Raw genomic sequence first — 25,408 nt, 5'->3', positions numbered from 1 at the left:
AAATGTCATAAAAGTAGCAATATATTATAGAAAGCTGTTTTACAAAGCAGTATTGTGGTCAAAAGATCATTTAAGACAAAACCTTGATTTAAGTTGATTACCCAGAAGATCTTTGCTGTGTTAAAACAAGATTTTGTTTTGAATTCTTCTAGCCCTTAACATTCACTGATTTAAACTGAAATGTTTAGAGTGAAAATGAGTTTTCAAAATACTCATGTCCATTTATTTAGATTTGATGATAGCTTGCAGTGTGGGGAGACAGACTAGATGATCCACTTGAGAACTCTTCCGAACCAGCTGAGACTGGTTTAATTTATTCCTGTAATTATTTTCTTCTGTAGGATTGTTGGAGTCATGTAAATGCCAAAAAAGGAGTTCTGCCAAAGCTATGGATAGTACTTCGAGAAGGTGGACGAGGTCTAGCTACTGTTATATATCCTAATCTCTTGCCATTGATTAGCAAGTTACCTCATGGCATTACGGCACCAAAGCTGGACTTTTACAGAACATTTTTCAGCTCCATAATTCAAGGGTATGAGCCACAAATTCTTGATATTAGGTCAAATATTATAATTATTTATGTTTGAAAATAAAACTACTTGAAACATTTTAAAATATGTAGGTATCAAAAACTGAATTCTGTAAACTCTCTGCCTCGCTCCTCTTTCCTGCCATGATCTCTTGCCCCTTTCTCTCTTCAGGACTACACACACAAAGCATAGGTGTAAAAAGAGGCACTGAGGCTGTGTCCAGACTCAGGGTTTTTTTCGAAAAAAGTAGCCTTTTTTCGAAAAAACTTCACCTGCGTCTAGACTGCAGCCGCGTTCTTTCGAAATTAAATTGAAAGAATGTGGCTTTTCTTTCGACGGTGGTAAACCTAATTCCATGAGGAAGAACGCCTTCTTTCGAAAGTGCTCTTTCGAAAGAAGGCGTTCTTGACAGCAAACAGGCTTTTTAGAAAGAGAGCATCCAGACTCACTGGGTGCTTTCTTTCGAAAAAGCGGCTTGCTTTTTCGAAATTCCGCGTGCAGTCTAGACGCGCTCTTTCGAAAGAGGCTTGCAGTCTAGACATAGCCTAATTTACATGCATTTAAAAACTGAGATTCAATTCAATAGTAGAGGCTATGTTTGTCTTTTATGCTACAAATGTGTTTCATCCTTAATTATATTGTTATGAATAAGCAAATTGGCTAAAAAGCAGCATGATTTTCTTATACCGTTTTCATCAAATGAACAGCAACTCTATTATTACATTACAGCATTGTAATCAAGGAATGATGACTGATTTTTTTTACATCTCCTGATTTACATGTATTTAGCTTGTCTAGTGAGCGAGCCTTAGCTAGCCATTCAGAGTGTTCTGCAATCATATCTGCATTTATGGAATGTTTACAATTTGCGATGCTACAGCATTTGGGAGAAGAAGATGAACAAAAACAAATTCAGAATATGCTTATTTGTGATCAGGTATGTAAATATTTAAAAAATCTTGTTCTTTGTTTTGCAGTTTTACATTTTTCACTTTAAAAATTGTGAAATTCTATAATGCAAATGTATTCCCCCACACAAAAAGTTTTCAGAGAATTTAAGAAAAAATAACATTAGCTATGTTTCCATGTCCTCCTTCCCACAAAACAGACCATCTTATAGGTTGTGGAATTATTGTACAAAACATTAATGTCTTTAAAAATAAAGTGTAAATGTAATGGAGGGGAGTTTGTAAATGCTTATTCTACTTAATAGAAGAGGTTGGGTGGGTTAAATGATATGCTAATTCTTTTTTTTAGATTGATGTTAAGTTGATATTTAATAGATGTTAAACACTTTATTTTTTCAGAGCGTCCTGAGATTGAGATTTAAAATTATTGTCCAGTTCTGTAAACATTTAATTATTAAAACTTTTTTGCATTTCTGTTTGTAGTTAATTCCTCTCATTGAAGCTGTACTTAAAGAGAGCAAGTTACAAACAGGTCCACTGTTTTACCAAATAGCAGAAACACTGATGTCCTGGGAAACAAAAACAGAAAACTTAAATGATGATGGCACAGCTGAAACTTTCCAGAGGCTGCTGTCGGAATTCTGGGACAGGCTCTCTAAAATGTGTGTACTCTGTGTTGATGTAGCAGATGCTGATGAGACGTCTTTGGTTGCTATATCCTGTATGCTACAAATTCTGCAGAGCCCAGAGAGCTCTATGAAACCAAGCAAAAGAAGAACCATAAAGATCAGATTTACAGATGAGAATGAATCTGAAAGAAACACTGAGAATGGGAAGCTTGCTGCAGTGACAAATAATGGTGAATCTGAAATACTGACTGATACGCCACACACCTTGTTATTAAGGAAAGAACCTTTAGAAGATTTAGTCTGTACCCTCGCTGAACTGAGTATTGTGTATATCAGTGAACAGAAGTCTGATCGTCACTTAAAGTTTCTGTCTGCTCTGCTCAACTCCTTCTCTTCTAGCAGAGTTTTTCAATGTCTGTTAGAGCAGGAAATAGGTGTGAGTGCTGTTCAGATTGAATCCCAAGTAGATGTAAAACTTCATGAAAATCCTTCAGTACGCTTTTTGCATCAGAAGTTAATAGCTTGGTTGAAAGAAGACTGGAGGAAAGAGACAGATTTTCTGGTTGATATTTTGTACAGTGTCATTAGTTGTTGTAACAGTAATACAGAGAGAAAAAATATTCTTGATGATTTAAGTAAGGTAAGACTTTCTTTTTTACTTTGCAAATAGAAATATTTATATAATGACAATTCTGATTTGTGGACTATAGCTGTCAGTAGGAATAATTGTTATTTTGGATCTGGAAAATATATTCTGACTTAAATTAACTAACATTGGTTTTGGATAAATTGGACAAAGGGAAAATGGAATTAGGAGAGTTTGGAATTAGACTTCTAGGAAAGGTGTAGTGACATTAATGTGACATTAATATATTTATCCCTCTTATATACTGTAATGAAAAAAATGAATATATCTGAAGATTTTTATTTCTAAATTACCACCTTTTTTCTTCACACAATATGACTTATAATAGTAACCTGTAACCTTTCTCTTAACCACACTCACTTCTCCCCATTTTGATCTGGTTAATGGGAAAATCTTAAGTTGCAATTATAATTTCTTTTATTGATTATCGGCTGCTAAATAATCATGATTTTGGGAATAACTTTTGCTCACTACTGTGGCCTGACAACTTCTATACATCATTTTCACAAATTATAATTAGACAATACATAGAAATTGCATTAAGCTTTCTCATCCTAGTGGAGTATGTTTTATTAATTATAGTTTTATTTTGTTGTTTCCACTAGATGGATCTGAAATGGAATATTTTCCTACAAATAATTCAAAAGGTATCTTCTTTGGGAGTTTTGTTCTTATTTTGTGCTCTTAAAGACTTTCCACTCTTTAAGTGATAGGATTTCAGTTAGCTAAAATGGAATAGACTGCAAACTAATCTGATTTTCATAGTTTGAAAATAATGATGATAATGACATTTGAAACAGTGCTGTTTTATTACAACTTAAATATAGTATCTCTATCATAAGTCCATTGTAGAAAGCATTAGAAAATGAAGCACTTCCTTCAGGGATTCTGAAACAGGGAGTAACCGACAGCCCTGAACCCCTGTTAAATTAAATTGCCCATTTCCTTTTTAAAATTTATATGGAGGATCATACTCAGAGACTTGCTGTGTTAAAGGGGTCACCATTACAAAAAGTTTGAAAACCACTGAGAGAGGCACTGCACTAACTGTATACAAAACTTCCATCTTCAGTATATTTCATGTCTGAAATAGAGGGGCTCCCTGTCCATTCATATATAGGAGTTTCTGAGGGGGGTCAGTTTTGGGAGGAGATTTTATATAGATTTCTCCTAGCCATTTATTCTCTATAAAACAGCATTGCACTCTGCATACATAGAAAGCGTGATGTGTAAACTCAACCACTTATTTGCAAACCCAAGAAATACTGACAAATTAGGACCAAGTTATTTTACTTTATAGGCATTTGTCTAGCATCTATCACCATATTCTCTGAGTAACTCACAAAGATTAATACATTTATCCTTGCAAGATGCCTTGTAAACTAAAATATTATTATCCCTGTTTTTATCTCTTGCCTGAAGTGGTATGTGAAATTGGTAGCAGAGTTGGGAACTGAACCTAGGTCTCTTGATGTTCAGTATCAGTTTCTTCCCTCCTCATCTATGGATGCTTCACATTTTAAAATTCCTTCCTGTTTTTTATCTTGTTTATTATTTATAATAATTGGCTCATCACCTAGGAGAACTTTTCCCCAGTATATAACTTGGCATTAGTTTCTGGAAAAACACTATATAACTTGGGATCATTAATGTGTAGGAATGAAGTAATGTCTCTAAAAGCTGCATACTAATTCTACACCGTTTAAGTCATTAACCTTGCAAAAATTGTTATTTTCTTGTCATTCAGGCATGCTCGGACTCAGTGAAACATTCTTTAGTTTCTGGGTGGCTGAAAGGTGATGTGCTAGGGGAGAAACTTGTAATACTAGCAGATGATCTGTGCTATAAGGGTTTGAAAACCACAACAACCTCGTCAGAATTGTATTGTTCGGAAAGGTGGACCCTCCTGAGCTTGGTGTTATCACAGCATGTTAAAAATGGTAAGTGAATTGCTACTTGGGAGGAAAAAACTTCTTGAGGTTTCTCACCATACTACATTTTGTAACATCAAACTTGGTTTATACTTATCTGAGCTAGGAAATTATCATGTCCTGTTAATTTCACTAAAACTAACCTGGAGTAGTGACTTGATATGCTTCCTTTTCCATGCAACTGTTAACAGGATCTGTATTAATTCTCTTTTTCTATTTCCAGTTCTCTAATTGTATAATTGTTTGCAAAGACTGGATTTACTACATGATTGAATGCAGAATAGACCATATCATCTGAAGTTTACAGTTCAAAAAGTGGTGTCAAATCTAAAGGGTTATGGATTCATATTTGACTCAGATGATAGAAGAAGTTGATAAGTCCTAAGCAATGTTCTTTTTAATCTTTTCCATCCATGAGCAAATAATGTTATGTGCACGGAGGCATGTACAAATGTGCACCATTAGTAAAAACAAAAAATGTAGCTGTTGATGCTTTGCTAAACCACTGGGCAGCATTTGAATTTCTCCTAAGTGGCCACACAAGCACCCAGCTTATAGGGAAGACTGGTCCTAAGTCTACTTATTTGGGGCACATACATTGAGAGATGTAGCATATACCTTTGTGAGTAACTAACTTTTCTACCTGTTGCTTCTCTTGCATGACAAATATGAACATCTCTGTATTAATTACTTTCATATTCTGGTGTATTACCCAATTTTAAAGTCAATGTATTTATAATGCTATGATTTTGTAAGCTTGCCAAGCTTTATTAAATGCTTGCAGTAATGCTCCCTTGTTTATTTGAAGGCTGGATTCTTTTTTTATGCCAAGCCATAGTTCATAATTTCCCAAGAGATGTACCTGTAAGGTAAATGCATACTCTAGAATAGATATATCTTCATAATACTATTGTGTTTTGCTGTTGGGTTCCAGGAAAGGTGAATCCCCTATACCTAGCCCACTCCAGGAAGTGTTGGCAATGCTTTTAGATAATATTGACCTGACCTCCCGTGGTCTGGCAAATTCTCTGGTTTGGATTAGGGATGTAAGTGGCTAGTCGAGTATTCGACTATCCAACTAGTCGTTCCCCCTCGCTGCCTTGCAGCAAGGGAAGGGGGGGAGAGGCAGAGGCGAAGCAGGTTATCGGTTGCAAGCTGGGAATCAGCTGTCCCGGCTCATGCCCGATCCCCCGCTGTGCCTCTGCCTTTTAAATGTAGTAAGATCCAGGCAGCTGTTACTACATTTAAAAGGCAGAGCTGCAGTGGGATTAGCTCCTGTGGGGAGCTAACCCCGCTGCAGCTCTGCAGTTCCCCCCTTACTGATTAATCGAGTAGTGGATGGAAATTCCATCAACTGCTTGATTATCTGATTAAATGAAATTTAACATCTCTAGTTCGGAACCAGTAGGTACTGAAGGTGCCAGACTAGAGAGGTTCAACCTGTACAGTAAAATGAATCAAGCTTTAGCACTTACAAAATTAAAGCAGACTCTCCCCTTGATCTTACATTCAATTGTTATTGAATCTGGAAAAGCAAGCAGAGATTGATTGTAACATCTGATGGCATCTGTAGGATCGTACTTGTCACAGCATAATCATAAAGTATCTTTTTTTAATAGAGTCTTTGATTGGTGAAATTTACGTTGAAAGAATTATTGATAAACTTCAAGCAGCTCTTTCAAAAGCTAAGGATCTTTCTGAAGCTGGAAATACTGAACCATCAGTATCGTTCATATGTGATGTAGCCTCTAACTTTTTCAGCTCGGTTAAAGGGTGCTTACTGATGCCATCTTCTGAAGATTTGTTGTTCACTATTTTCCAACTTTGTGCTCAGAGCCAGGATGCTACGCACTTATCAGGTAACCTACTGCAGGAATTACTTTGCGAACTGAAATCTGACTTTGGAACATTTATTTTTCTGATTTTATTTGCACATGTATTTAACGTTGGTTTGTATTAAAGGCTGATCTTCAGGGCAGTAGTAGACAAAAGCCACCTCAGAAATGTAAGAATGCTGGGAATTATAGTCCCCAGAAATCCTCTTAATTCCCTCCTCCTTCCGCCCTGGCAGTGTCTTCTGTGTGTGAACTTCGCTCTTTTGGATCCAGCAGCCTCTAGTGGCAGCTAGCAGCGCTGCGGCGCATTTCTGTGTGGGAAAGAAAATGCTACACATACAACATTAATTTCTGCAAAATTCTGCATTGTGCAGTTGTGCAGCGTTCCCCCAGGAGAACAGTAGGAAGAATAGGAAGTGGCCAGTATGCCTGCATCAGGAGCTCTTTATTGACCTGAAAATCAAAAAGGGACAAAAAGTGGAAATCAGGACAAATTGCTAAGAAGGAATACAGGAGAGTAGCATAAGGGACAAAATCTGAAAGGCTAAAACATAAAGTGAATTACACCTAGTAGGGGGCATAAGAGGCCATAAGAAGATGTTCTTCAAATACACTAGGAACAAGAGAAAGACAAAGAAGAGGGTGGGTGCTCTGCTTAATGGGAAAGGAGAGCTAATATCTGATGTTATCAAGAAGGCTGAGGTGTCAAAAAATGCCTGTTTGTTTCAGTCTCCGCTAAAAAGGTTACTAGTGACCAGATGTTCCACACAATTTATAGTAACAAGGGGGGAAGGAACACAAAACAGGAAAAGAAACAAGTATAAGATTTAGATAAGTGGGTTCAAGTTGTCAGGGCCTGATGAAATGCAGGCTAGGGTACTTAAGGACCTAGCTGAAACAATTTCAGAATCAATAGAAATTATCTTTGAGGATTCATAGAGAACAGGTGACACCCCAGAAGACTAGAAAAGGAGAAAAAAAGAGGCTGCAGAGAATCATAGACCAGTCAGTGTAACTTCAGCATAGGCGACTGGACTTGATGGCATCACGAAGTCTGTTCCAGGCTTACATTTCTAGGATCCCTTGTAATTAAAAATGTTATAATAGATATGCACAAGATGGCAAAATTAAGGTTGCACAGGCAGCCTTAATTCTGGCATTTCTTAACAACTTTTGTATGCTTGACTTTTCAAGGTACGTGTGTGATAATTATATTCGCATTTTACTTAGTTTTATTGTAAATGTAAGAAGGTCCTGCAAATTTTAATCTTAAAGTAATTGGTTTTCAACCCAAAAAGACTGAGACACACTACTTCACATGTTAACAGCGTTGCAATGTAGTGAATGTGCCCATCCCTACACAGTATGTAATTTGGCAGTTAAGGTTTTAACTATCTTATTTTTTGTATTTAGATTCACTTTTCAGTAAACTAAAGCATACTTGGTTGTCTGGCCTAAATTCCCTTGTGCATCAGGTTGGCTATATGCAGACACAGTGCACCTTCCTGCGTAAATCTGCATTGTGGGTCAAGAATCAAATTCAGTCTTCATCTTTGGAGGTTAAAAGGTAACTATGTTTACTGCATATCTTAGGGGTGGGGAACCTATGGCCTGGACCACAGCTTGTATTGATCCAGCCTGTGAGAACTAAGGCTTTAACAGCATCTGCCTATACTTACATCCTAAATAATGAAAATGTCTATTATTCTGTCTGTGAGGAAACACCATAACATAAAATGCAAAGTGAAGAGTCGTTGATATGGCCTGCTACTGATGTGGCATGTCATGTCACAAGATTGTGCTTAATTTCTCAGGAAGAATTCTTTTTTGTTTCCACCTTTTCAGCCTTCAGGTTTTGATCTCTGCAGTTAATGATTTGCTGACCAAGCTACTGGAAGCTGATCAACTGTCTGCTTGTCTTCTTGGTGCTTATTTTGGACATATTATTCCAAATAACTCTGAATGGGAAAAGTTGCGAAAAGCTCTACCCATTGAGGTATGAAAACGATTGCAGTCTGGAAGCTGTTACAGAATGAAATAGCTGCTATATGTAGAACTTTCTCTGTAATCTTTCCTGCTTAATCTCTGGAAATGATGTGAAGTAATCCTATCCTAGTATTGCCTGTCCAGTTTCCACTAGGGATGTAAATGTTTAATTGGTTAACCGGTGGGGGCTGGAGCAGCTTCCCACTTGCTGCGGGTGGAGGGCTGCTCTAGCCCTGTGGGAAGTCCACTGTGGACAGGGGCTGTTCCAGTTGTCATTTGGTCAGGTGGCTGCTCCAGTGTGGCCTCAACAGGTGAAGGGGGCTGCTTCAGTCCAGTTGAATTGGACCCCCCCCCCCAACCACCACCTGTGCCCTCTTTAATCCATTAACCAGTTAAATGTGATGTTTAACCGGTTAACGAATTAAATAGGATTTTACATTCCTAGTTTCCATGCCTCAATTTTTGGGAAGTGCAGGAGCTCAATGCTGCATGGTGCTGTGCATGATCCAGAACAACATGTATGCACATGCTTATCTCTAAGCACAGGAATAGTCCCATTGTAGTCAATGGGACTACATTAACTGAATACTTACAGTTAAGCACATGTTTAAGTTCTGAGCTGAATCAAGGCTGAAGTGCTCAGAAGCTTATGTGCTCAGAAGGATCAAGGTCCAGATGGGAATGCGGCCGAGGTGGTTGAGTCCCTGTCCATATTAGAGGGAAAGGCAGCGTTATGTGTAGGTTGTGCATATTGCAGGGCCTTTCATACACAGGATATTTAGGCTGTTGTTACCCTAATGGTGTCATACAAAAACTATAAAATCTAATCTCTTTTTGGAAAATGCTATTTAAAGGATACTGTTAACTTGCTCTATTTTGCATTTTACTGGGTTAAAAATGAAGTTTCTAATAGTAAATCCTGTTTAAAAATAATCCTTTCATAAGGCTTTTATTGTTTCCCTACTGCTATTTCTATTCTTTTAAACTGATTTACTGACTATAGAGAGAAAACAGTGAAACTAACTGTCAAAAAGGCAGTGTGAACTGAAAAAAAAAATTTCTCCATAACTACTGTTAGGGTGTGTTTAGACTAAAGGGTTGTTTAGAAAAAAGTGGCCTTTAAAAAAAAAAAAAAAAAAACTTCCTCTGCATCTAGACTGCTGCCGCATTCTTTTGAAAGTAAATCGAAAGAATGTGGCAGTTTTTTCAACTGCAGAAAACCTTGTGTTAGGAAGAAGAAGAACGCTTTTTTTCGAAAGTGCTCTTTCAAAAAAAGGCACTATATAATGCAAACCGCTTTTTCGGAAGAGAACATCCAGACTGCCTGGGTGCTCTCCGTCGAAAAAACGACTTGCATTTTTGAAAGTACTGGTTGTAGTCTAGACGCTCTTTTTCGAATAAGGCTTTTTCGAAAGTATCTTTCAAAAAAGCCTCTTTTGGAAAAGGAGTGTAGTCTAGACATAGCCTTAGAGTATAATGCTCATAGTATTACTTGCAACTATATTGTGTATACAGTTTTCAGACATAACTGCAATTTAAAGTTACAAGTGTCTCTTTAATTTGGTTGGCAGTATGGTTGAAATTAGACAGAAAAAAATATTTTAAATTAGGAGTGTCCCCTCTCCCCCCAATAACATGGCTTCAGCAATTAGACCTGTTTTGGGAATAGTTCTTTAGTTATGGTACTTTTACTGGTTCTTTGTTACGAATATTTGTAAACTTCAATGTGGGACCTGTAGGTGACATTGTAAGTAATTTTGAATTTGAAAGTGACATAAATGCCTGAGTCTTAAATGTAAAAATGACTCTTAATTATGGACAGCTCATTCTTTGTGCTTTGTTACAGTGTTTACACAAACCTCTTTTGGAAGGAAGACTGAGTGTGAACTGTGAGCACTCAGCAACAGAGGTTAAACTATGTAAAGCAACTAAACTTCCAAACCATCTGTGCACTGCTGCATTGTTAAGTAAAATGGCACTACTTATAAAGGAATATGAGGTGGTATTTGAAAACCATGATGCAGAAAGAAAGAATATTGAGAATATAAGTAAGTAAGAACGATAAACTAGAGAGCAGTTAATTTTGTATAGTAGTAGTAAACCAAATTGTATTACAGGCAGTCCCCGGGTTACGTACAAGATAGGAACTATAGGTTTGTTCTTAAGTTGAATTTGTATGTAAGTCAGAACTGGCTCCAGATTCAGCTGCTGCCACTGAAACTGACCAGGGGCTGACTACAGGAAGCCGGAGACAGAGTTGCTGTGCCCCCAGCTTCCTGGAATCAGCCTGATCAGTTTCAACAGCTGCTGAATCTGGAGCCTGTGACAGAACAGCTGGGGCGCTGCCCGGTAGGTTCCCACAGGACCAACCCGGCAGCACCCCAGCTGCTCTACCCAAGGCGTCCCGCAACAAAAGCCTGGTCTGCTGGGGGGGGCACACTAGCTGCGCCCCCTCCCCCCCCCAGCAGACCAGGGAGACCCGAGCAAAGCCGCCCAGGCAGCAGGACCCCCGCTGCCTGGGCGGCTTTGCTCCTGTCCCCCTGGTCTGCTGGGGGGGTCCAGCGGCTTTGTTGGACCCCCCCAGCAGACCAGGGGGACAGGAGCAAAGCCGCCCAGGCGGCAGGGGTCCCGCTCCCTGGGCGGCTTTGCTCCCGGGCAAACGAGCAAAGCCGCCCAGGCGGCGGCTTTGCTCGGGTGTCCCTGGTCTGCTGGGGGGGTCCAGCGGCTTTGCTGGACCCCCCCAGCAGGCCAGGGAGACCGGGAGAAGCTTTTCTCGCCCCGGAGGACACGGGTGGCGACCCGCCACCCGTGAGCTCTGGGGTGAGAAAAGCCCCGTTCGTAAGTGCGGATCCGACATAAGTCGGATCCGCGTAAGTCGGGGACTGCCTGTAACTGGTAGAAGCAATTAGGAATGAAAGGTTTGGCGCATAGCATTATTACTTTATCCTATGTATTTTACAGTTGTTGTTCTGCTCCTTCTTTAAGTGCCCAAGTGTCTTTCACTGGGGTGTTTTATATTTTTGTTTGTATTTAAATTCTTTCATCTAATCTTTAGCATACACTGAAGTAATAGCCTGTATTTTGGACAACAACAACTATCTCAAATCACTGCTTATTGCATGGTGAGCATACATGCAATGTGTCCATGATAGTGTATTGGTACATTTTGAGTATTAGGCATGAGCTTGGAGACATTATTGCAACCATTTTTCTTTTTTTCATCATTCCAACAGTATGTCCCTCTGGTTCAATCACTTGTGAAGTTGCTTAATTATTTTCATGTTCTTAAATCAGACCTGACCACTAACATTATCATTTTAATTTTGTATAGTAGTAGTAAACTAAATTGTATTAATTGGTGGACGCAATTAGTAATGAAAGCTTTGGAGTATAGCACTATGTCACTCTGTTGTTCTTCTCTTGCTATTGAAGCGGAATGTAACTTCTCAGCATTGTCACTTATAAGAGGATGAAGAAGAAACAAATACACAGTAATTTTAAAAACTGCCATCTAACTTCAGACAGGGGTTACTATCTGAAATTCAGTCTTGACTGCCTAGTTTAGGAGCAACAGTCTGAAAAGTTAGAACCAAGAAGAGGAAAAAAATGGGAAGGTGTAATACAAGAGTTGCTAACTAGAATCTTTGTAATACTTCTTTTAATTTAATAGTGCCTAAGCATCTAGAATGGTTTAAATTAACCACAGATTATTACCTATCGTTAACCCCAAAATACATTATTGTTGGTTTCAGGAGTCCAGCTTATTCCTTTCACCATCTGAAGCTATGTATGAATGTCAGCTTTTTTATGATGAGTTACATGAACATGTAAGCAGTTTCCAATGTACACCCTACATTTATTAAAACTGATACTTTTGTTGGTTTGCTTAGTTGCAGAACTGTTGTACTCATTGCAGTGGATTGAAGAACTTAATGATCCTCCTTGTGTCTTCCTTGAATTTCTCAACATGCTTCAAGTACTCAGTATTACATATGAGGATTTAAGTACATTTGGTAATACAGCCAACCTTCTGCAAATATTATTTAACAGGTAGGTACAGATTTAGAAAAAACTAGATGAAATATAACACTTTTGATTTATTCTAGCTTTGGCATTTGCACTACAGAGATTATGAAATGCTGTCATTTTGGTGACTTGATTTCTTTTTGACTTCTTTCATTAAGGTCTTTTCCTTCATCTGTTCACTGTGTGTTTGTGTACAGTCTACATGTAAATAAACAGCTCTTTTTTTCTTTTTCTTTTTCTTCTGCAGGTCAAAGGAGTGTGGAAGACTTTGGGCCTTAGCCATGGTTAGATTGATCCATACAAAGAATATTGCATTCAGTGAAATAAAGCAACTTTATAAAATGACAGAGGGGTATTTCTAATTTTATACTTCATAATTCCTTGTGATTGTGAGTGAATGTTGTTGGTGATACAGTAAAACCTACACTTTCCAGAACTTAAGCATCCAGAAAACTGTAAAAACCAACAAATTTCTGATGCTGGGAAAAGCAAATTAAAAACAAATTAAAAAAAAGGACACTGGCCCTTTAAGTGCCGGGGCTGCTCCTCAGAGGAGCGTGCAGCAAGTATCTGGGGGAGGGGCGAATGGCAGCTGGAAGCAAGCAGCAAGCATCTCGGTTCCCCCCCCCCCCCCCCCGCAGTTCCTGGCACCTCCGGCAGGCCAGTCCCCCCGTGGTTCCCCCCTCCCCCAGTAGGCCGCCCCTACCATCTCCACCTCCTGTTCCCCGGCTTCCACCCCCCTCGCCAGGCCGCATCCTGCCTCCCCCCCCCAGCAGGCCACATCCCGGCCACTGCATGGCTTCCACAGGTAACCAGAATTTTTAGGTTACCGGCATGCCCTAATCCCCGGGCATGCCAGATAATACAGATTTTATTGTACTATGTTGCTACTAGTTGTGATGAATAGGGTTACCAGATGGCTTCAGAAAAAATACCAAGAGCACTTGATCTCAGATGGAGGAAGGAAGGGGGTCTGGCCAGGGTGGGGGGACCGGCCTGCAGGAAGCAGGGCTGGCCAGGGGGGTCAGGTTGGGGGCAGCGAGGCTGGCCAGGGAGAGATCGGGACCGGGGGGGAGAACTGGCAGGCAGGAAGCAGGGCTGGCGCGGGCAGCGGGGCTGGCCAGGGGAGATCGGGGGGCGGGGATAGTCGGGGGCAGCAGGGCTGGCAGGGCAGATGGGGCGGGGGACTGGTCAGCAGGAAGCAAGGCTGGCCGGGAGAGGGTCGGGGAGTGGGAGGAGGGAATCGGCTGGCAGGAAGTGGGACTGACCCAGGTGCACACAGATCCTGGGGTGCTGCCCGTCCTGTGCATGGTCCTGGTGAAGTATAAGTGAGTCCGGCCCCAGGGATTCCATCCAGCCCTGCCACCCTCCCCCCCGTCCATCCCCCTGCATAGTTGCATACTGCCTGGCTAGTAGATACACTCATGCTGCGTGAGCATGTCTACCAGCCAGGCAGTTCGCAACTGTGGGCTGACACTCACAATAATAATAAAATTTACCTAATTAAAAAATACTGGACATTTTATATGTCCGGTATTTTCTCAGTTTGTTTCCCGGACAGAACCCTCAAATTACCGTACTGTCCAGTTCGAAACCAGACACCTGGCAACCCTAGTGATGAATGAAATATGTAGAATGGATACTATTAATCTTTTATCTATGTAGTGTAAAAGAAATGCAATTTATTGTATATACATTGCCTGAAAAAAAGCAGAATATGAAATAATCCTTTGATCCATGATCTCCAGGAACCAATTTACACATTCCTATAATAAAGCTGATTTTTATTTCCCAGTTTCATTCTTGGCATTTTGTTTACATAAACAGGTTTTTTCCATTAACAGAAGGCAACTTACATACAGTTCAGAGTCTGTCTCCATTTTTACCTGAAGAAGAAAAGGAAGAACTAGTTATCCAGTGTACTGCTAAACTTATGTCATGCACAGAAACAGAGCTCTTCAGTACTGATGGTAAGTAACATAATGATACACTCTTCAGCCTGTCTGGTTTATTGATTTAAGTTTGGGCGACTCTGAAATTAATTTATTTGTGGTAATGCAACGTAGACTATTTGATAAGGCAAATGTTTACTAGAAACTAGGGATGTAAGCTGCTAGTCGAGTAGTCGACTAGTCCCTTCCCTCCCACTTGCTGCCACAATCAGAGGCAGCAAAGAGGGTGGGGAGCAGGAGCTGGGGGGGGGGAGGAGGCGGAGGTGGTTGGTTCCCCCCAGCACTGTCCATGTTGGGGGGCAGAGGCGCAGCAGGATCCCAGATGTTGTGCCTCTGCCATTAAATGCCTTTAAATGCTTTTAAAGCAGAGGTGTAGTGTCTGGGACCAGGAGTGAACCAGGACAGCTACGCCTCTGCCTTCTATATGGAGTAAGAGCCAGGCAGCTGTTACTACATTTAAAAGGCAGAGCCACAGCAGGGTTAGCTCCTGTGGCTCTGCAGTTTCCCTTCTTACTGATTAATCGAGTAGTTGATGAAAATTTCGATTAGCTAATTAAACAAAATTTAACAGCCCTACTAGAAACAATTGCTTTTTCATTCCATTTACATGCATTATCTTCAATTGTCTGCATATTGTGTCTGTTACAGTTTTCTAAACTATTGAGGACTGTTCTCATGCATATAATTTAGTATTACCCACGTGTCTCATCTACAATGGGAAGCAAATGACCCAGGCCCAGATTTTTATGGTATTTAGACATAGCACAGCTCAGTGTTGCTGAGCGACATAACATGACTTAGGCTGTTAAGTGCCCTGTGTCACTTTTGACAATTTTTAACTTTCTGAAAAATTGTATAACTCTGAAAAATTATCGCTTTGAGCCTAACCTTTTTATAGGTGGGTTTCTGCCCAAAGAAGAATTGTGTGGGAAAGTGTAACCCAAATCCCTTTAGGAATTTTGAGGATGGTGGTGTTAAAATAAAAAAACAAAGCACTCTTTCTCCCCTTTCTTCCCTGTTTTCATACATTTCTGGCCACATTCTTATTCACCAAGCCACATAAAAACTTGATACTTGTCATATCACTGTTCCTCAGTGAGGAGTATATCTCTTGCTGAATTTGAAAATCTTGAACTTGTTAAAACAAATAAATGGCCATTTGGGCAACATTGCATTGTGTTTTCAGGTGAGCCCTTTCAAACAGACATATTGTAAAGGCTTTGTAAGTGTGCATTTTTAAACAATAGTTAAGAGGGAACAGTTAATCAAAATCTTGAATTTTCTTGACTCTATTTTCCCCACAACTAGTGTGTATTTGACTATATTATCATTGGGTTATACATTCAGTTAACATTTTCTTGGCTCTCTCTTTTTGCTTCTGAAACTGTATTTGAGCCATCAGGGCCTAACCTGGGAAATTTTAAGTAGATAACAGGGGAGTGCGTCCTCAGATTGTCTCCTGACTCTAGGGGATCCCAAAGTGTGTCTCTGGCGCACACTCTGTGATTTGGGAATTGCTTTCCAGTCAGCTTCTCTGGTCTACATTTCCCATTCTGCCTCATCCTATTCTCCAAGGAATGTCTGCCCAGTTTCTAAACATTAGACAAGGAATGGGTTCTCCATTGAGTCTGTACTCTACTCACTTCATGAAAGACCTGGTAAAGTTCTTGTAACTACAGCACCAGAGCTTATGTATGCTCCTTGACATGCACATATAAAGGATGCAGTTATTGAAATGCTAACATCATTGGTATGGTGCTTGCAAAAATGCACCTGTTCTCCAGAAGGTATGGATACATGGGTGTTTTTTTTAAATAGAAATGTAAATGGACAAAATATATTAATGCAATAATAATGATTTATAGTTAACATAATTGCCAAGTTTCCTCTGCATGTTATACATTTGTAATATTTTCTTTTCCTAATTATCTCATTAAATATATAATTTAAATGTATTGATCTTTGTTTTAAAATCTCCTTCGAAGCATAAATGTGCTGTTGGATCCTGAGTTTGCATTTTTAATCATTTTTACTATTAACATTGTAAACTTATAGCATTTAGTTGCCTTAACAGTGGATTAACTGCAGAAGGAATAAGAGGATCTAAATGTTGTTCAGAATAAATTTTTGTTTTTTTGTATTATGTATATGTAAGATACAAACAAAAAGTAGTAATTGGATATGCATTTTCCCTTTCTTGTGCTGGCATTGTCTTGTTAATAACTCCATGAATGTATTCAAGAGCATTTAATTCTATGTGCTTTTTTACATTTGACTGTATTGTAGGAGCCTTTGGATATCTTTCCATTTTAAACTCCTGCTTACAGAGTGGAAGTATTGATTGTCGGGAGCTACTGCCTGGAATATTAAAAATCATCATGTCATGGAGAAATGATAGTGAGCACAGCTTCCTTTTTAGCTGGTGGGTATCTTTGCTATCACTTAACAGAGTCAGATCTTTCTCTGTATTTTAAGCAGCCTATTTATAAGGGCAAAGAACTTAGAAATAAAAATCCATCTATTAAAGTTGCAATTCAATAGGAGTACTTGGATGTCTGAAGTTAAGGACATGCATGCATCTTTTCAGAATTAAGAGCTATATCCTTAATGAAGAACGTAAATAAATAGCTGGATTTTCAAACGTGTTGAGTGTCCAGCAGATTCTGTAAGCTTCTTTGGGAACTTTTGCATGCCCAGCACTTTGAAGATCAGATCATTTATTTAGCTACCAATTAGGGGGCTGCTCCCCCTGCTCGCTATGCTCACCAACCTCCCCCACGGGGAAATAACGTGTGGAACCCAGGGTCAGCTGTGGAGTCCCCAGCTGACCCCGGGCTCCATGGCTTTGAAGCAGGCATCCGCGTGCAGCCTGGAGTCAGCGGGACTTCCTGGTGGCCCCAGGGACTCCTGTACATTTCAAAGGAGCAATGCGGAAGTGCCTATTGACTAGTCAAGTAGTCAATGGAAATTCCATCGACTACTCGACTAGCCAATTAACCCCAATTTAACATCCTTATTGTGTACCAGTTTGTGCGTTAACTTGTGGGATTTGCGCGCCCAAGTGCTCACATTTTAAACCAATCTCTGTGATTCCTTCCTATGTTTATTGGCTAAAGGAAATCATTAAATCATACAAACCCATGTTGAATTGTGTTCTGGAGTATAATGCAAACTGCAGTTATTAAAATTTTTTGATTTACATTAGGATACTATTTGAGCAAATAGATTAGTATAATGTGCAGTTGATGGCCTAAAATCACAGAACTTTTTGTTTGTTTGCATGTTGGTTTATCCTTTTCCTATTACATAGATATTGTAACCTCAGAGAAAGACAGGGTATTTTAAGCACTTAGGCAGATTCCAGTATAGAATGTGAATCTGGCCAACCACTAGAACAGAAATATTTTATTCCTCCGCATTAATGAGGATGGTTTTAACTTATGTACTTCTGTTGCAGCAATCTGAAAGAAGCAACGCCACAGTTGCTTGGTTTCAATATAGAGATGATCCGTTACTTTCCTCTGTTGCTAAAATATTCCACATCTCCACTGGTGGACAATGAGTGGGACTTCGTATTGTGTGCTATGCTGGCCTGGCTAGAGGTAAAATGATAAGCACCATTGCTAAAGACAATATTGCATGCTGAAATAGGACTTTCAGAATGACATTCGACACCTATTAATATGACATTAAACTCAGGGTTTTTTTCTATATTTAAAATAAGGAGGCTAAAGAACAGATATTTAAGCCTTAATACCTTTCTGTATGTTCTTATAACAGCTTTTGTCTGAAGGATGTGAGAGTGCTTTACCTAATATAAGTATATGGCTTGCATCGTCTACCTTGGCTAGAAAAATATTCATCGTTTTACAGCCGTATCATTACAAAATGGAAGGATGGAGGTTAATGTAAAGACAGCAGCCCAAAATACAATGGCAGCTATATTTGTGGATTTGCTGCATAGACTTGTAATGTTAGAGGATTTTCAGTAGTTAGTCATATTACTTTTTGTGGATGCAAATAAAACAGGAGCCCAATTTGAGAGAGGATTAATTTTTGTCCAAAGAGTGAGAATTGTTTTAGTAATTTCTGGTTGAATGCAGGTTTTCCACAATGTGGAAATACTTTAATGAATTAAGCTTATGACATTTTTATATTTGTGAGAGAAGGGGGAGCGGAGTGCATTATTACTATAGTTCTGACCTACTTGGTAGTGTAAGGTTTAGTGTTGCAGATACACACACTTCATCTGAATCCTCTTGGTGGCAGTTTCTGCCTACCATTATGTATAGGATTCTTTAAGAAAGGAAACAATCCATTTTTCTAAGCCCTGATAAGAGCTGGGGAAAGAAATTGTATTATATTTACTTTCAAGGGATCCAGCAGAAGTTTTTAAATAACCTTGCAAGATCAAATACCAGAAGCTGTGAAATGAGATGAGCAGATTTGTCTTATTTACTAATTCTCATATTTTGTAGAAGTAAATAATGCTTTTTTTTCCTTCAAACATCTCAAAGCACTCAATGAAATAAAATTCTATGGTGATATATAGCTGAATAAATGTGCAAAAAGAACTGTTTTAAAGCAGCGTGAGGACTAAGAAATTACTACATTTTTTTTCCAGACTACAAGTGAAAACCCTTCGCTTTATCATGTTCCACTTGTGCAAATTTTTGCCTGTGTCAGCTGTGACTTAGCTTCTGCCCTTAGTGCTTACTTCCAGATGGCAACTCCTGAGACAATCAAAAATCTTCCTTCGAATTTGATCAGTGAATGGAAGGAATTCTTTTCTGAAGGCATTCACAACTTGCTGTTAACTTTATTGGTAAAAGTCACAGGCAAGTATATGGCAAATGACAAATAGTAGCTTGATATGAAAAGTGACCTGAACTAAAGTATTTTTAAATAGAACAGCTGACAGACTAAATTTGACTTATTATTTGGAGTGCTCTGCTTATGTAGTTAGACAATATTTAAGTAGCATATAATGTATGATCATCATTATCAGTGAAATATATTTAAGCAATATATAATTATACTTAGATTTTTAAGAATATTTAGCATTTCATAGTTTAGATAAGTGGAAGTAGTATGCTTTAGTCATATGTGATTGAATTTACTTGTAACTATAACAAACTGAGCTTCAAATATAACTTGCTGTTTTTCTCCATTATGAACAGAGGGAAGCAAAGATGCATCTGAAAAATCCTTTCAGAACTCTGTATTGAAATCCTTAGGTGAAGTCCTAACATACATTTCAAAGGACCAGTTGTTGAACCACAAACTACCAGCCAAATTTGTTGCTGGCCAGAAAACAAATCTCCCAGATAACCTACAGACCTTGTTAAACACGTTATCTCCGTTGCTGCTTTTCCGAGCTAGACCTGTACAAATCACTATCTACCACATGCTTTATAAGTAAGGAATCAACCAGTGATCTTTTCCTCTCTGTATAAACTCTGCAAAATTTTGCTGTTTTGAAATGTGAGACTTGTAAAATAATTGTTCATTTGGAAAAAACAGTGATTTTCTGTTTTGATTTTCTGACACAATTGTGTATATGATTTAAGTGTAACATCAACATTAGTACAATCCAGGGTTGCCTAAGTGTTTACAATATAGGGGTGTGAAATAGGCATAGCTTTCAAAAAATTATGTCTGTTGAGCTGAAATTTTCCTGGCTTAGGGTGTGTCTGTACTGCACCATTATTTCGAGATAACTAGCATTATTTCAGAATAACAATGCGAGTGTCTACACAGCCATTCCATTTGAGTATATGGATATTTGTCTTCCAGACACTATACTATTTTTAATAAATACTTTGCCAACAGTTTAATGTTTTTCTTGATGTAAGTGATAAAGGTGTAGACAATAAAAATGAAAACTGTTTCTCTCCACCTTCTTCTCAAATCCACAGGTTAATGCCTGAATTGCCTAAATTTGATGATGAGGATCTCAAGTCTTATGGTGATGAAGAAGAGGAATCAGCTTTGTATGTTTTTACTCCCTATTTTGACATCAGTTTGGAATCTTTAAAGGGTTGGAGATATTGCATGTCATGGGGTCAAGAAGGACTTTTTATCCAATGTGTAGCATTGCAAAAAGCAAACTTCAGGAGCAGTTAGGAGCAGTTGTTTCACTATTACCACCTGCTTGGGCAGTGAGAATGGATTGTGCTTTTAATTGTGTTTATCCAACACTAGAATACTGTGCTTTCTGCCCAAAATAAATTAAAGCGACAAAATAAAGGACAAATCATCCTTTCAGATTCCATGGTAGCATTCACTTTCTATATTCTGCTCTTCCTGTGAGAAGTTAACGGGGAAGTCTATCTGTTTAAGGGTAGAAGAGAATTAAAACGTAATACTGCTGTGCAGGACTGAGAAGAGAATTTCATTGTAAGAAGAGAATGTCTTTTGATGTATTTACATGTTTGGTACTGAGCAGCTGCTGAGGAGGCTGTAAAAAAAGAAAACCATTTTGTGTTGTAAGAAAGCTTTATTTAGTATATCTCATCACTATGCCAAATATAATATTTTATCATTCTATAGGTCACCACCTGCAGCTCTTATGTCTGTTCTTGCCACTCAAGAACTCTTTCTAGAAAACATCCTAGAATGCATTCCAGTTGGAGAGTTTGCAGTTGTTCAGCCACTGAGTGAAGAGTTCTGCTTTATTTTAGGATATCTTCTCACATGGAAATTAATATTAACTTTTTTCAAGGCAGCTTCTTCTCAAGTATGTATTTTTTCTTTACACTCTTATCTGTCCAAAGGTCCATTTATGTCTGGCCCTGAAGTTTCCTCTTGGTATTTTTCCTCCTTTTAAGTATTCGATGGCTTCAGGCCTTCCGCGGATGCTGAATTAATGGTATTCTTTTTAGAACCCCATCAACACTGATACTGACACCTGTAGAATTCACTACTTATCTTTCCCTAGTGCTGAGCATTGTTTACATAGCACTATTAGCTCTGCCATTAAGCTAGCAATGGCACTCATGTGTCTGACATGGCAGTGCAGAAAGCTACTATTATGGAGCTGAGTAGTAAATATAATGCTTTAAGAATGTTTTTCAAATATATAATCTGTAAGCACTTTTTAAACAACCTCATTGGCATTTATCACTTTTCTGTTTATCCATTTGCTAAATGCTTGCTTTACAATATTTAGAAATCATCCTCAATAGGAAGCAAGAAATCAAAGTAGAACTTGTAGATCAGGCCTGGGCAAAATACAGCCTGCAGGTTGGATCTGGCCTGCCAAGCCATCGGATCTGGCCCATGGGCTCAGTGGGAAGCCCCAGGCAGGCTCCATTGCTTCCCCCACAGCCCCACACACATCTCAGAAAAGTGGCTGCAGGGCCGTTTCTCTTCCAAAACTGTGAGCTTGGAGGGGAAGAGGGAAGGCTTCAGGCTTAACTCCCGTCCCCCAGCACAATCCCATTGGTCGGCTTCTGGCCAGGAAGTAGCCAGTGAGAGCTGCCTGTTTGAATAACAAGCAGCACACGAAGCACCATTCCCCTTTCCCCTCTGACTCTTATTTACACAAGCACATGGCGATGCAGCCTGTGCAGGCATGGGACAAGCAGAGAGGCTGGCTGAGAAACTTTTTAAGCTCTGCAAGCATTTAGCTCTGCAGGCAGCCAGGCTGGTTGGGCAGCAGGCTAGTAAGTCTCCTGGCCAGAGCCTGCTTTTGGCACTCCAGCCCCTCTCTTCCCCAACCCTCTGTCCCCCCACTCAATACCCAAACCTTCTGCCACCCTCCTGCAGCCATACCCCTTCCCAGATCTGGCACCCCAATCCCTTGCCTTAGATCACAATCCCCTCCTAGCCAAAGTTACAACCCAAACTCCTGCACTCCAGTCCCCTGTCCTAGGTCACGTTCCAAAACCCTGTATCCCAGTTCCCTGCCCTTGGTCACAACTGCCTCCTTCACCCAAACTCCCTCACAGACCCCATTCTTCCTCCTGCAACCCAGTCCCTTACCCCAAGCTTGCTTCTGTATCCAGGGACGGCCCGTGGCTATAGGCCGACTCAGCTGTCACCTAGGGCACCACCTTCAATGGCGTCCGATGATGGCGTCACAGGGTGCCCGATGATGATGTCACCCCATTGACGGCCGTGCAGGTGGCAGCCCCGATTGCGCGTTCTGCCTGGGGCGCCAGTTGCCGCAGACCGCCTCAGGCTGCTCCTGTCTGCTCCCAGCCTCCATCCCAGAGCCTGCACCTCCTCCATTAATATTATGGAAGAAAGTAACCCTTGATCACTTTCCAAAATCTTGGAGTGGCCCCCCCCATCAAAAATTATTGTCCACGCCTCCTGTAGATGAATGTTTGTTTAAGGAGAACAAGCTTGCTGCAAGAGATACATTATTTGAATTTGAACTACTGTTTGTGCACAGGAAGTAGTTGATGCATTTAATTAAATATGCTGCTGTAGTTAACCTTACTAGCCACCAGACTTTCCTGATGAAAATCAATAACAATACATGAGGCACATGGAGCAGTGTTTATAAAAACTCTACCATTTCATAGACAGGAAACTGAGGCCAGTTCTACACTGTAGGGGGAAGATCAGCTTGAGGCCCACAGCTCCAGCTATGTAAATAACATAGCTGGAGTTGACATCCTTATGACAAGCTTGGCGCTTTCTCCACAGTGGGAGGTCGACGGGAGAAATACTCCCATCGACTTCCCTTACTCCTTGCAGCAGCAGCAAGGAGTACCAGTGCCAACAGGAGCACCCTCAGCATTCAATTTAGCAGGTCTTTATTGGACCCGCTAAATCAAACCACGGAAGATTGATTGCCAGAGTGTTGATCCTCCCGTAAGTGGAGATGTGACCTGAGGTACAGACAGGGTAAGTGGCTTTCCCAGAGTCATACAGAAGGTCTGCAGTGGAAAAAAGAATTGAACCAGTCTCCCAAGTCCTAGGCTAGTGCTCTAATTATTGGATTATCCTTCCTCTATATGTGTATAAGTTCATATCTTCAGAACAAGCTACTTCTTATTAGGACTTATGCATACTTTATTTTTCCACCCTACCAGCTACGTGCTTTGTATTCACAATACCTTCGAAGAACAAAGAATCTGAATAAACTGCTTTATCACCTGTTCAGGCTTATGCCAGAAAACCCTGCCTTTTCAGCGCCAGCTACTGAAGTCCCAGATAAGGACACAAAAACTTTCTTTACTGAAGAGCTTTGTTTAAGTGTCAAGGGTTAGTAAAAATGTATTTGATGTTTGTTCGCTCAGAGTAACTTCAGCCTTAATAAGCTATTTCCAGAAAAAGCTGGGATGGGAAATCCTTAATACCAGTAATATCTCTGCAAATAATAGTGCCCTTTATCTCCATATATTCAGGGTTTAGGTGGGGCAAGAAAGGGTATATTTAAACCTATAATGTATTAAATTTTCATGCAGATTTCTTGCTTCATTTCTTAAATGGACACTTTTAGGTAGAATAAGTGAAACTTTTAGATTGCCTATTTAAAAATATATATATGAACCTAATAAAACTGTCCTCAGAATACTTAATTCATATTTGCATTAGCTTATCTGCAGCACTTGGTTTGCCACCCAAATGTTGCAGTATAGTGCTCATGCATGAGAAACAAGTTAAATTGTCGAAAGACAAAAGTTAAGTAGATTAGTTAACATTCATTCTTCTACCAGAGAAGCAGAAAAAAGCAAATTAAACTTGAAAAATATTTTCTAATAATTGAAAGTGATATTGTTAACACAGACTGGAAACTAGTTTCAAAATTCAAATGTTTTGATTTCCTCTTTTTCATATTACTATATCACGTAAACCAAACAAAATGAAAAGTTGTTTAAAAAGGAAATTGAAATATTTCATTTTAAAAACAGCCAGATGCAACACTTGGACCTTATTGAAACTAGGGATGTTAAAATGCATATTATTTTATTTTGTTTTTCTGGTAACCGTGTAACTGCTGAAATTTTCAGCGGTGACACACAGGAGGAGAGGGGAGGAATCAAAGGCTCCATCAAAGCCGGTGTGCGCAGAGAGCCGCCAGCCTGTCCCTCCCTCCCACCCCCACACTGCTGCAAGAGGCAGCAGTGGGGGCAAAGGGACATGCAGCTCTGCAGGAGCTGGTATGTGTACTGGCTCCCACCTGCCCCTCCCCTCGCTATGCGGCAGGTGGTTTCATGGAATCCTGTGTTCACAGGGAGCCTGCTTACAAGCTGACAGCCTGTGAGCACCACCTCCCCCAGACCTGCTCCAGTGTGGGGGTACGAGGGAGCTTGTGTGTTACCATGAAGGTTAACTGGTGCGCCCAGGCTGATTAGTTAACTGTTTAAATGTGTACACTATCACATCCCTAAATGAAATAATTTTTCCTTTTTTGATAAAATTTCAGCAAAATGAAAACAACTTTGCAGAGCATTTCATTTTAGACACAGCTACTTTCTCCAAGGGAAAATGGTTCCAGTGATGTTTTTCCAATCACCTCCAATCTGAATGTTCCTAAGATGATTAGCACTTATGAACAAGAGGGATTGGGAATTGTTGGTATGCTTTCTATCATCAGCAATAGGCTTTCATCTCTCTCTATATGAGCAGGGGGCAGCCCCCTAGTATAATCAAATTACTAAAATAATGCTCCTGTGACATGGGGCAGAAACAGTGCTTTGTCACCTATCTGAGTATGTAGATAGATATAACAATAAATATTTTTCATTTTTTTCCCTCCAGATACAACAGTACTGTCATCTCAAATTCCGCACTTAGCTTGCTCGGTGTATCATATGACATTGAAGGACTTGCCAGCCATGGTTAGGCTTTGGTGGAATAGCTGTGAGAAACGTGTCTTCAATGTTGTAGATAAATTTACAAGCAAATACGTCAGCAATGTACTTTCTTTACAAGAAATATCTTCTGTGCAGACTAGCACACAGTTATTTAATGGCATGACGGTTAGTAAGGACTTTTATCTTAAAA

At 39.7% G+C, this 25,408-nt stretch overlaps 1 protein-coding gene across 1 annotated transcript in view; it reads left to right on the top strand.

The window, feature by feature from the left end:
• Window positions 1–25,408, top strand: part of LTN1 (listerin E3 ubiquitin protein ligase 1) — a 44,555-nt gene that overhangs the window by 14,080 nt on the left and 5,067 nt on the right. Inside the window, exons 8-27 of the mRNA XM_075910346.2 lie at window positions 342–532; window positions 1,320–1,467; window positions 1,922–2,707; window positions 3,319–3,360; window positions 4,461–4,653; window positions 6,264–6,503; window positions 7,893–8,046; window positions 8,325–8,475; window positions 10,312–10,513; window positions 12,356–12,515; window positions 12,739–12,843; window positions 14,319–14,461; window positions 16,730–16,865; window positions 17,901–18,045; window positions 19,068–19,281; window positions 19,624–19,861; window positions 20,362–20,436; window positions 20,996–21,182; window positions 23,491–23,662; window positions 25,163–25,383. Coding sequence (XP_075766461.2) covers window positions 342–532; window positions 1,320–1,467; window positions 1,922–2,707; window positions 3,319–3,360; window positions 4,461–4,653; window positions 6,264–6,503; window positions 7,893–8,046; window positions 8,325–8,475; window positions 10,312–10,513; window positions 12,356–12,515; window positions 12,739–12,843; window positions 14,319–14,461; window positions 16,730–16,865; window positions 17,901–18,045; window positions 19,068–19,281; window positions 19,624–19,861; window positions 20,362–20,436; window positions 20,996–21,182; window positions 23,491–23,662; window positions 25,163–25,383 — 3,903 coding nt within the window. The remainder of the gene's footprint in view (window positions 1–341; window positions 533–1,319; window positions 1,468–1,921; window positions 2,708–3,318; window positions 3,361–4,460; window positions 4,654–6,263; window positions 6,504–7,892; window positions 8,047–8,324; window positions 8,476–10,311; window positions 10,514–12,355; window positions 12,516–12,738; window positions 12,844–14,318; window positions 14,462–16,729; window positions 16,866–17,900; window positions 18,046–19,067; window positions 19,282–19,623; window positions 19,862–20,361; window positions 20,437–20,995; window positions 21,183–23,490; window positions 23,663–25,162; window positions 25,384–25,408) is intronic.

This window comes from Pelodiscus sinensis, chromosome 1, assembly GCF_052426305.1.
Source record: "Pelodiscus sinensis isolate ZL-2025 chromosome 1, ASM5242630v1, whole genome shotgun sequence".
Classification (NCBI taxonomy): Eukaryota; Metazoa; Chordata; order Testudines; family Trionychidae; genus Pelodiscus; species Pelodiscus sinensis.
The sequence above is the reverse complement of the archived record's forward strand: the minus strand, read 5'-3'. Positions and strand labels throughout refer to the sequence as shown.